This window comes from Zootoca vivipara, chromosome 12 (assembly GCF_965207765.1).
Source record: "Zootoca vivipara chromosome 12, rZooViv2.hap1.1, whole genome shotgun sequence".
Taxonomy (NCBI): Eukaryota; Metazoa; Chordata; class Lepidosauria; order Squamata; family Lacertidae; genus Zootoca; species Zootoca vivipara.
In genome coordinates, this window is record NC_142595.1 from 33003166 (window position 1) to 33016138 (window position 12973).

Below are 12973 nucleotides of genomic sequence, written 5' to 3' on the forward strand. Positions count from 1 at the left end.
TAACAAAGCCAATGTTGTGGTGGCCTATGGAGAAGCTTCTACCACTATATTTTTGAGATGGCTTCCATATCTATCAATGCTTGGGAGCATGAAAACAAATGTAAAAGGTAAAGTATGGATATTTACAGCCCAATTTGAGTTCATTTCATTGGCATTTCAACGAGATTGGGATGCAGAAATATTCAATGGTGGCATATCCTTCAGAATTCATTCCAATAATCTACCTGGATTTCATCAATATGTTGAGGAGAGGAACCCTTTCAATGCAGAAGGTGATGATTTCATCTGGGATTTCTGGCAACATGCCTTTGGCTGCGTATTCCCACATCGTGTTCTGGATGATGTGATGGGGGATATCTGCACAGGAATGGAGAATTTAGAGAACCTTCCTGCATCTCTCTTTGAAATGGAAGTGCAAGGTCTAAGCTACAGCATCTACAATGCTGTCCATGCTGTTGCCCATGCATTGCATGCCATGTTCTTACGAAGACTCAGATACCCAGGAATGGTGGATGGAAGGAGAGAGAAGCTTCAGAAGCAGCAGTTTTGGCAGGTAAGGGGCAAGAAATCCTTAAGTTGCAAGAGGTGATATATTGTGTGTTTAACTTCACAATTTTTTCTTCTTTCCTTTATGTCAGAGTAAGTCCCTCTCTGACAGGCAGCAACATAGCAGACACAGAGAGGCAAGGGGGAGGCAGTGAGGAATTCCAAAGGGAGAGGGAAGAAGCAGGAAGCAGGAAGCAGGAGTGATCTGACCTTTGTGCACAAAGGACAGTGTGGAAATAGGCAGCCAGAAAATTCTGATAATGACACAGAAGCAGAAGAGATAAGGAAAGCAGAATCTCCCAAAATTCGAAGGCAAACAAAGCTAGCTGAAAGGAGGTGGAAGGGGAGAAAGAAAAAGTGGAGGCTTTCCTGTTGGGGCAGGAAAGGGTGGCGCTCAGTCTCAGCACCTGGAAGGTCCAGTGAGGACTGAATTATCTGAGCTCTATCCGGAGTTGTTAATGGAGCAATAAATCTGAAATAATTAAATGCCGGAGACTTGTCTCGTGTGTGTGTGTGTGTGTGTGTGTGTGTGTGTGATGGGAGAGAGACCTGACATTTTACGTATACTTTCCAGATATGCAACTGCATTGTTCTGTAACAGTATCTAAAACACAGACACTTGATTTGAGAGTTTTTCAAATTTTGCACAAGGCTCCTTGTTCTGTATGCACAGTAAATACTGTATACTGGCAATTCTGCTGATTTTTGTAGCATCTCTGTTTGCACTCCCTCAGTCCTAATGCATGAACGTATCTATTGTGCCTTCTCTCTTGTATTCCACATAAATACACTCATGCACAGATACACAGAGAGATGTTTATTTACTCCAAGGTTGTTTACCTATTCACACACCTTTTCATTTCTTTTCTCAATATCAGCCCAATTACAAATACGATCTCATTCACTATAAGAAAGCCAACCACTTGAAATACAATTAGTCTTTCAGAAAGCCTTTCATTGGCTACAATATAAGCCTAAAGGTGGCATGCAGAACATTTGGTAGGTATGCACTTTGGGAGGAACAACTGAAAAGCCTTCAATACTGAACATGGACCCTTTGGGGCTGAAGCCACACCCCTCCCCCACCACTCCACACCAGTTAAAACCAACAGGATTTCAAGACACACACATCTAAGCCTACATGCAGTGCTAATGGAGAGTGGAGTATAGGGAACACTGCAGGCCATATGTGAACCGCAAATAGGCTACATGTATGTTGCAGACAGAGGCCGCCCCCTACCCTAGATCTCTTTTTGAAGCAATCAGATCCACCCTTTTCTAAATGCTTGCCTCCTCTCTTTTAAATCTAGCTCCATCATTTTCTGAGAGGTGTCTCATTTAACAACAGCGCTGGAGACGTGGTGTCCTTCAATCAGAACTGGGAGGTAATATCTAGCTTGGATGTTATCAACTGGGTTATTTCCTCCAACCAGTCCTTTCATAGGGTAAACATTGGGAGGATGGATCCTGAGGCTCCTCCAGACCAAGCCTTCACCCTTCATGAAGAAGCCATAACATGGCATGGATGGTTTAATCAGGTAGAGTCACATTGTTAGCTAATTTAAAAGAGATTCATTCTTGAGTGAGCAATTGCTATTTGCCTTGATGTCAAAGATTAAATTTTAATTGAGAATCAGAAAAACTTACAAAATTCTCTTCTTCTTTTTTTACTGGATGTAAATTCATGTATTTGCTCAGGATATAATTGCACACATTTTCAATCCTAAAGGGGTGTAATATGGTGCGATCTGGTAAAATATTGTATGTATAATATCTCCTATGTTTTCATTGTTTTAATACGGATGATGATGAATTACTCTCTGCAGAGGTGATCCGGGGCTTACTGAAATGCTGTGATATTTTAGCAACATAGGGAGGGTCTCCAGAACCTGACTGGTTCCAGACTCATTTTTCTCATTTTTCTCCTCCATTTACTGATTAGGTTCGGCCTCTTTCTGTCTGCACTGAGAATTGTCATGCAGGATCAAGGAAGAAAGTGAAGGAAGGAGAACAGTTTTGCTGCTATGATTGCATCCCATGCCCAGAGGGAAAGATTTCAAACCAGGACGGTAAGAGAAATATGCAGAAATTTGGATACAGAAGCCGTACAGTGGTACCTCAGGTTAAGTATTTAATTGGTTCTGGAAGTCCGTTCTTAACCTGAAGCAAACTTTCCCATTGAAAGTAATGGAAAGTGGATTAATCCGTTCCAGACGATGAAAAACACCCCCTAAAACAGCAATTTAACACGAATTTTATTGTCTAACGAGACCATTGATCCATAAAATGAAGGCAATAATCAATGTACTGTGCTATAAAATAAATAAGACAGTATTTTAGATTTTTTCTTATGTTTTTTCTTATGTGCACTGATGATAGTTTTTATCCATTTCTGCAGTCACACAATCACCCAGTAGCTGAACTGGGTTCCACACAGTCACAAGCCTCAGTTACAAAAGCGAAGTCACAAGTCAGTCCCATGAAATGAAGAACAAGTCACATTCAAAAAACCAAAAAAAAATAAAGTCACACAAACCAAAACGCAAAAAAATCACAGTTCTCTTGCCTTTGCTGCTTTTCTTCATACCAGCAGTCCCAGGAAGCTGAACTGGGCTCTACATGATCCCCAAAGCAATGACAGAAGGCAGAACCCCCCAGAAGTCCCCCAAACAAAGGCACAAAGCAGAGCAAAGGCACAGGGCAGACTCACATAAACAAATCCCAAAATCCCTTGCAGAATCCCAGGGTAGGTGGGCTTACCTGGCTAGGTGCCACCCATCTTGCTACAGCTGGGGGTGGGGCAAGGGTTGGTAAAGGGCTTTTTGGCCCAGGCTCACCTTTGTTTCTTAACAGCTTCTCTTTGTCTTCACTAGGTAAGTGTTCCTTACCTAACTTTGGGGCTGGGATGTGACCTGCTGGGCATCCTGTGGATGTCGGGGCCTGGCTCTGGGCTGTTGTGAAGGCCTCGGAGGCCTCCCGCGGTTGGAGCCCAGTCGTGGAGCCTCCACAGGCCCCACAGATGTCAGCGCTTGGCTCCAGGCATTTGCAGAGGTCTCCCGTGGCTGGAACCCAGTTGCGGAGCCTCCGCAAGCCCCGCAAATGTCAGGGCTTGGCTCCAGGCATTCGTGGCAAGGCCTAGGAGAGGTTTTACTGTACTTTGGGTTACTTCCGGGTTACAATCGTTCATAACCCGAAAATAGGTAACCCGAAGTGTTCGTATCCCGAGGTACCACTTTTCTTCCATTGATGTTTACAGGGCGTTTGTTAGAGAATGTCTTATTAAGCAGTCATGGGGTGGGCAGCTGTTGTTGCCCATCATGAAAGGCCCACATCCCTAGAGAGCAATGCTGGGGTCAAGCGGCCACCTATCAGGGAGCTCCCTGGTCACCACTCTGGATTTTTGAGATATACCATCATCTGGACATTCAATTCCAGCCACCTGGTCTTACCAAGTGGGTGGGGCTTTAAACTGTTAGTCCTCAGGGACTGTAGTCGGCTGAAGAACCACTCTTCCTGCCCACCCTATTCACTGATGCTGTGGGTTTGTTCTTTTGTTAATCTTTTTTCTTTCTAAGGAACTGTGTTTATTGGCTTATGCTTCCCGTAATCAGATCCAGGAAGGAATTTGGCCCCTTTTGCCGGTTTTGCCTTCCCCATAGCAATAGTAGATCAAACCTATCCATTCTTAAGGAAATCAGCCCTGAGTGCTCACTGGAAGGACAGATCCTGAAGCTGAGGCTCCAATACTTTGGCCACCTCATGAGAAGAGAAGACTCCATGGAAAAGACCCTGATGTTGGGAAAGATGGAGGGCACAAGGAGGAGGGGACGACAGAGGACAAGCTGGTTGGACAGTGTTCTCGAAGCTACAAACATGAGTTTGAACAAGCTGCGGGGGGCAGTGCAAGACAGGAGTTGCCTGCGTGCTCTGGTCCATGGGGTCACGAAGAGTCGGACACGACTAAACGACTAAACAACAACAACAACAACAACAACAACAACATAATAATAGTCACAACTTTGGCAGGGAAGGCATTGTGTAGACTCCTTCTAGTCTAACATCCGGGGAAGGGGGGGGGTGAAGTGATGCACAAACCCCACCTAAGATCTGTGTGATACTGTAACAGGATACCCTGTTAGAGTGGTCTAGTTGGAAGTCTATGTCCCAAACCAAGGCATGAAGCAGATGGTCCATAGAGGTTTCTTCACCAACCTGGGAGAGTGTGGGGGATATATACCCTATCACTAAGCAAAGTCCAACCTACATCTGGAATCAATAAAGTTGTGTCTAAAATTAAATCCCAGACAATTGTCCTGTCCAGTCATTTCACCTTCACAGGTGAGGAGGGGTCACGGTGAGTGGGTCCACAATAAGCAGAGTTTGCAAGGCAAAATTAGCTGTTGGTTGTGGATTCATTCTGCTTAGTTTGTGGGAATATTAGAAAAGCTTGCATCAAGCAAATGTAAATCTTAAATGTTCTAGTGTAATTCCAAATCACATTCCTTACTGTAAAATGTCTGTGCATTTTGAGGTGGAACTTTCTTATGCGAGAGCTCCAAATTCAATTTAATAGCACCTTATGGCATGTCATCTTAGGGAATGAAACTTAATTTTACAAGTTTCGTTAATAAAGATAAGTTTTCAGGTGTCAGGAATTCAAATATGCTATTATCTTTGTGACTGGACAACAATTAGCTTCGTAAGTCTACATTTGAATAAAAAGCTTATAAAATGCTTTGGGAAAATCAAAGAATTTTAACTTCACCTTCTGAATATGTCAAATAATGCTAAATAATAATAAAATTAAATAAATTCTGTATATAATATTAATATATAATATAACTTCAAGTACAGTACTTGAAAGTCATTTTTAATGAATTTATGTATTTTTACAAACATTTTACTATGGGAATATTAACTTAACCAAAATATCTCTTGAATTCCCAAGTCATGTTACAGCTTTTGAGCACCCCTCATTTCGGCATTTGAAAGATGAAAAATTCAACATGCCCCAAATAATATCACAATGATGCCTTTAGAGCACAAGATGCTGCACCATGTAGCTCTCTCTACCAATTAGGCCACCACCTAGCCCAATTACATAGGATGAGAGAGCACAGAATATGTTTTCTGGTTGGGAGAGATCCTTATATTCTGAGTGAGCAAAAAAATAATAATAATGAAGGATGTTGATGTGATTGATGGAATGTGTATGAGCTGGAGACTGTACCTTTCTTTTTTCCAGATATGAGTGACTGTGATAAATGCTCAGACAAAGACTATCCAAGCAAGAACCGAGATGCATGTCTTCCCAAGGATGTAAGCTTCTTGTCTCATGAAGAACCTTTGGGCATCAGTTTAGTCTGCTTGGCGCTTTCATTTTCTCTGATCACAGCTCTGGTGCTGGGTACATTTATGAAGCACCATGACACTCCCATAGTCATTGCAAACAACAGGAACCTCACCTACACTCTCCTCATTTCTCTCCTGCTCTGCTTCCTTTGTGCACTGCTCTTCCTTGGCCAACCTGAGAAGGTGACCTGTCTCCTGCGACAAACCGCTTTTGGCATCATCTTCTCAGTGGCTGTTTCTTGTGTATTGGCAAAAACCACCACTGTGGTTCTGGCTTTCATGGCCACCAAACCTGGATCCAGGATGAGGAGATGGGTGGGGAAGGGACTGGCCAACACCATTGTCCTTTCCTGCTCCTTTGTCCAGGCTGGGATCTGTACTGTGTGGCTGGCAACCTCTCCCCCATTTCCTGATATAGACAGTTACTCAGTAGCTAAAGAAATCATACTAGAATGCAATGAGGGGTCTGTGGTGATGTTTTACTGTGCTCTGAGCTATATGGGCTTCCTGGCCATTATTAGTTTAATTGTTGCTTTCCTTGCCAGGAAATTACCTGACAGCTTCAATGAAGCCAAGTTCATCAGTTTCAGCATGTTGGTGTTTTGCAGTGTTTGGCTCTCCTTTATTCCATCCTACCTGAGCACCAAAGGAAAATACATGGTTGCTGTGGAGATCTTCTCTATTTTAGCCTCTGGTGCTGGACTGCTGGGTTGCATCTTTTCCCCAAAATGTTATATTATTGTGTTCAGGCCTCAGTTGAACAACAGGGAGCAGCTAATAAGGAAGAAAAACTAAAGAATGAATCAAAGAAAGAAAGTCTGTTGTTTGCTCATCAAAAGGGACTATGTGTATGTTTCTTTCTGTATATACAGTAGAACATTTGTACATACCTTTAAGCCTTTCACTGTTGTCTTATTCTCTTGGCGGCGGCAGGGGGGGGATCAATTGGAATCTACAAAAGCACAGAAAAGCTCCTTCCTTAAAAGCTACGGTTGCAACCTTCAAATCTAGATGAAGGCAATTAATTCCTACCCAGTCCACACTTTCTTCTCTTATCTACAAAAATAAAATCACTTGGAATAATGAATTCAGTCTACAAAAGCACAAAGAAGAGTCTTTCTTATAAACTACAGTTGCATTTTTCAAATCTAAAGGGAAGCAACTAATATTTCAAGGAGTGGGGTGAGGAAAGGAATGGCAGGCAGCAGAGCTTTGAGCAATAGGGATTTTTTTAAAAAAAAACCACCATGTTGCACTTGGGCAGTTCCAGCCTTTTTTCCATTGGGGAAGATGTTAATACCATATGGCCAAAATAAGCAGGACGGGGGCAGGTGAAGGATGAGGATAATTGTGCTGGTTGTGAGGTTTTAGAAACCATCGCTAACAGTTATGAATTGGTATGAAGTGTGATCTCTGCCCAGTGGTTTAACTCAGGATTTTTACTACCACCAATATTATTTATTTATTTATTTATTTAATTTCATTGTCTATATTTATACTCTGAGGAACAAAGCATAATATGAAGCCATGGCTTGCTGTTGCTCATGGCTTGCTATTTGCTCATGTGGTTTGGTTTTGCCTGTGAACTCAGCACAGTCTCCTGATCATTGATGGTCTCTTCCTAGCCTAATGATACCTACAAAGTGGCAAAAGAATAAGGCATGAACAGCTACGAAGGGGAAAAAGGGAATGTCAGAAAAACAAGCTTTGAGCTTTTTTACTGCACAATTAGGTGGGGAACAGGTCCAGGCTTCTGTTCTGCACATTTAGTATGAAAAGTAACAGAAATAATACCCCCAATAATTTGGCTTCTGTTAATTAGGTTTGGTTTTCACCAGTTATTCTTCCATCAGCCTGTGTATATCCAAATTGAATTAAGATACACCTGAACTAGAAAGGGTTTTCTTAAAAGAGAAAATGCCCCAAAGTGCTTCAGAGGTCCCTGCGTCAGTTTGAGATGTTTGGCAAGAACCTACTTCTGCTCAGCTGCGTGATTCCATTTCTTAACTCAGAATCTGTAGGGCAGGGTGCGGGGTTGCACACGAACGCCTAATTTCCCATGGGACTTTGAAACAGCCATTCCCTTATTTTAATACCTTCTAGGCTTTCTTTCTGAGGTGTGGGCTGCATTCATAGCATAAAGAACTATAGTACCTTGTTGGTTCATTTAGCTCAGGATTGTCTGAGCCAGTGTCCCAAGGCCGTTGAGAACTTGATAAGGGGCAATAAACTGAATCTTGGGAAGACAGGTGTTCCATGCATCCAGACGACAGGCCTCCTGCTTGTCTGGTATTAATCTGCACTCCAGCAGGTTCATATCTTCGCAATACTCTTGGATATGTCTTAATCATGAGAGGGCCAAATGACCCCGGTGGCTAAGAATGGATTGCACCAGCTTCACTCGATACACCATCTACAGCTGTATATGGATTGGAATCATTTAGGTACAGTACACAATGCATCATAACAGCATCTCCAGAGTTCTTAGAAATTGGCTAATGTAAATATCAGTTTTCCATTTATGTATAAAATAGCAATTTAATGAACAATCTTCGTGAATAGTTCATTTTGTATCCAGTTGATTTCAAGTAAGTTGTGGAAATTCCTTCCCACAATTTCCTAGCATCCAAAGGGATAGGTTACATCACAAAAGGGTCATATTGAAAAACTGAGTTATTGTGGCATTGAAAGTAGCAACAATATCTGTTTGTATGTTTAAAAAACTGGGGCAGGGCTTAGAAAAAGATACAGAAGCAACTTTTCTTTCTATACTTTGTATACATTATGTTGGCAATAACATTTTACCAGGAAGATCAACCCAATCAAGAAAAAAGTTGCTTTTTGCTCTACTTGTGGAACATAATTATCTCCAGAGTCAGTCAATCTTTTTATTACAGTCAATGATAAGTATTCAGTATTTCCTCCTTAGCCTTTTGGCTAAGATCATGCAAAACATCCAATTTGTTTCATAATGTGGGTCATTCCAATCACAAGAGTCTCTTGCCATCTAACTGTGCAGAAAGGAACTATTTCCATTCTGATGTGACAAACATGTTTTCTTCAGCAATTCCCAGAAGAAATCCCCATATCTGAACAGGAGATTTCCTCATTCATTAAATCTGAAAAGCACCAATTTTAGTGCTCATCCATCCCACTGTGGAATTTCAGTTGCCATGAACAAAACAAATTGCAAAGACACTGAAGAATATACAAATATGTCCGCCACCATTTACAGCCAAGGGGGTGGGGACCAAGAACAATAATCTGTTGTGATCTCTGATTCTTTGCACAATTGACCCTAAAGTTCATGGCTTTGAAGAGAATGAACTGTCATTGAGGCAAGAAGTTCTCATCACAGATACTCTAACGATTGTACTATTGCCAACAACAGAGGAATCTGTGTTCAGATAGAATATTTACCATTCCATTGAGGATGGTAGTTTTAGTGGTCTTGCTGCTGGCTCTGTTTCCTCACATGGCACAGGAGGCCCACACCATTAAATGCAGGGTTCAGTATCTACACCACCCACTTCACAAGTATCATCAGCCAGGAGATTTCATCATTGGTGGCATAGCTTCTCTCGGAGCCTTTATTTTCAGTTCAGCAACTTTCACTGAAGAACCCCCACCTGCATTGTCTGAAGAGCTTGCGTAAGAACTTGTATTGTGTCTGTTTTTATTTCCATTTTGTCGTTCCATTTAGTTAAAAGGGATATCTCTGAGTAGACATGAGAAAGGATTTTGTTCCTCTTCACATACCCTGCAGAAGCAGTTAACATGACCAAGGGAATCTCCACAGCGAAATGCAAGTGGGGTTTTTTTTATTATAGAATGTATTTGTTTACTTAAAAACACCAACTTTGTCCACTTCCTTTTGATTCTTTCTCTTACTTTTTTCTCTCTTATCCCAAGTTCCCCTTTGTTTTCTGCTCATCTTGTGTCCCCTTTCTGTTTCCATTCTTCCAACTCTCATTTTGTGGTTCAGCAGTTTTCATAGACACTCCTGAGAGTAGTTCCCCAAATAGCTACAATTTTCAGAGTTCTCTGAAAAGAGGGCTTGACTATGAAATTGCTCTCACTACCCCTAACAAAGAGCAGCTTCCAGTATTCTTTGTGGATGCCAATACTGTTTAAAGTGGTATCATAGCACTGTAAATGTATGATTTGAATGTGGCCTTTGAAAGACTGATCACCACATGGTTTTAAGTCTAGGCAAGGATTTGAAACTAGACCTTCCCTTTCTAGTCCAATGCCCTAATCACTGAAACTTGTTAAATTTTCCTCCTCGATAATGAAGCTTCCAAGCAAACATATGTCGCTCCCTTATTTATATTATGTCAGGGAATTTGCTCTCATAAAGCAGTAATAATCTTCTTCTGTGGGCCCAGCAGAAGGTTGTGCTGCCTAATATTTATGTTACTTAAGCTCTGAAGTAGAACTCTTGTGACTTATGAATGGCACCATCATCACTTTCACACAGCTATCCTGCTTCTTTGATCTTCCTTCTACATCTCTGGTTCACGTAAAGGTCATGTCAACATGCCTGGTGATGAATGTTGTAGTGTAGTAAGAATTTACAGAATTAAATGTATAGTTGAAATAGTATGAATAGATTAAAGGTATGAAACAGCTCCTTTATTCTGTCCATTTTGACAAACATTTTTTAAAGGAATCTCACTGAGAAAGTAGAGCATATGGTATTCTGAAGTTGGCATTGTGTACTGTTTTTTTTCCTTGAAGCCAACTTCAGCTAAAGTCTGCCTCAGAACACATAATATCTAAACGAGATAACAGTAATGAAACTCAAAGATTCATGGCCATTAAGCAAAAAGCAGAAGGGAAAGAAAATGCACTGTGGTGGGTTTTCTAGAGAAAAGCAGTTTATTCCCTTGTAACAGTCCATGGGATTGTAGTCTTATAGTTTTATACCCACATACAAGGGAGAAAACCTCAATGAACTCGGAGAACAATGAACTCTTCCTTTCTACATCTCTCAACTAAAGATCTTTTCAAGATGCTTGGTGCATAGCTGCCAAGTTATCCCTTTTTTAAAGGGATTTTCCCTCATGCTGAATAGGCTTCCTCGCGAGAAAAGGGAAAACTTGGCAGCTATGGCTTGGTGGCAAGCGCTGTACTAAACTAAAATAATGTGGTGGATTAAATGTATCGTTGTTTGAATGAAATAGCTCTTTTATTCTGTTCATTTTGACAAAGTTTTTTAAAAAGGAATCTCACCGGGAAAGTATATCATATCATCATAGCTGCCAAGTTTTCCCTTTTCTCACGAGGAAGCCTATTCAGCATAAGGGAATTTCCCTTAAAAAAAGGGATAACTTGGCAGCTATGCATATCATGTGTTCTGGAGTTGGCGTAGTTTAGTAATATCATAATTTCTTTTTATTTTCCATGCAAAAAGTACACAGGAGTTTCCAATCTTTAACAAATATTGTTGTTGTTGTTTAGTCGTTTAGTCGTGTCCGACTCTTCGTGACCCCATGGACCATAGCACGCCAGGCACTCCTGTCTTGCACTGCCTCCCGCAATTTGTTCAAACTCATGTTCGTAGCTTCGAGAACACTGTCCAACCATCTTGTCCTCTGTCGTCCCCTTCTCCTAGTGCCCTCAATCTTTCCCAACATCAGGGTCTTTTCCAAGGATTCTTCTCTTCTCATGAGGTGGCCAAAGTATTGGAGCCTGAGCTTCACGATCTGTCCTTCCAGGGAGCACTCAGGGCTGATTTCCTTCAGAATGGATAGGTTTGATCTTCTAGCAGTCCATGGGACTCTCAAGAGTCTCCTCCAGCACCATAATTCAAAAGCATCAATTCTTCGGCGATCAGCCTTCTTTATGGTCCAGCTCTCACTTCCATACATCACTACTGGGAAAACCATAGCTTTAACTATACGGACCTTTGTCGGCAAGGTGATGTCTCTGCTTTTTAAGATGCTGTCTAGGTTTGTCATTGCTTTTCTCCCAAGAAGCAGGCATCTTTTAATTTCGTGACTGCTGTCACCATCTGCAGTGATCAAGGAGCCCAAGAAAGTAAAATCTCTCACTGCCTCCATTTCTTCCCCTTCTATTTGCCAGGAGGTGATGGGACCAGTGGCCATGATCTTGGTTTTTTTGATGTTGAGCTTCAGACCATATTTTGCGCTCTCCTCTTTCACCCTCATTAAAAGGTTCTTTAATTCCTCCTCACTTTCTGCCATCAAGGTTGTGTCATCTGCATATCTGAGGTTGTTGATATTTCTTCCAGCAATCTTAATTCCGGCTTGGGATTCATCTAGTCCAGCCTTTCGCATGATGAATTCTGCATATAAGTTAAATAAGCAGGGAGACAATATACAACCTTGTCGTACTCCTTTCCCAATTTTGAACCACTCAGTTGTTCCATATCCAGTTCTAACTGTAGCTTCTTGTCCCACATAGAGATTTCTCAGGAGACAGATGAGGTGATCAGGCACTCCCATTTCTTTAAGAACTTGCCATAGTTTGCTGTGGTCGACACAGTCAAAGGCTTTTGCATAGTCAATGAAGCAGAAGTAGACGTTTTTCTGGAACTCTCTAGCTTTCTCCATAATCCAGCGCATGTTTGCTATTTGGTCTCTGGTTCCTCTGCCCTTTCGAAATCCAGCTTGCACTTCTGGGAGTTCTCGGTCCACATACTGCCTAAGCCTGCCTTGTAGAATTTTAAGCATAACCTTGCTAGCGTGTGAAATGAGCGCAATTGTGCGGTAGTTGGAGCATTCTTTAGCACTGCCCTTCTTTGGAATTGGGATGTAGACTGCTCTTCTCCAATCCTCTGGCCATTGCTGAGTTTTCCAAACTTGCTGGCATATTGGGTGTAGCACCTTAACAGCATCATCTTTTAAAATTTTAAATAGTTCAGCTGGAATATTATCACTTCCACTGGCCTTGTTATTAGCAGTGCTTTCTAAGGCCCATTTGACTTCACTCTCCAAGATGTCTGGCTCAAGGTCAGCAACCACACTACCTGGGGTGTACGGGACCTCCATATCTTTCTGGTATAATTCCTCTGTGTATTCTTGCCACCTCTTCTTGATGTCTTCTGCTT

The 12973-nt window shown here is 41.7% G+C and overlaps 1 protein-coding gene across 1 annotated transcript; it reads left to right on the plus strand.

Moving 5' to 3' along the window:
• Window positions 1–364: 364 nt before the first annotated feature.
• LOC118094917 (vomeronasal type-2 receptor 26-like) lies at window positions 365–6693 on the plus strand. The gene is made up of 4 exons (XM_035135699.3): window positions 365–553; window positions 1857–2084; window positions 2489–2615; window positions 5792–6693. Exons 1-4 carry the CDS (start codon window positions 368–370, stop codon window positions 6691–6693), a joined length of 1443 nt encoding a protein of 480 aa, XP_034991590.3. The 5' UTR covers window positions 365–367.
• Window positions 6694–12973: the final 6280 nt, after the last annotated feature.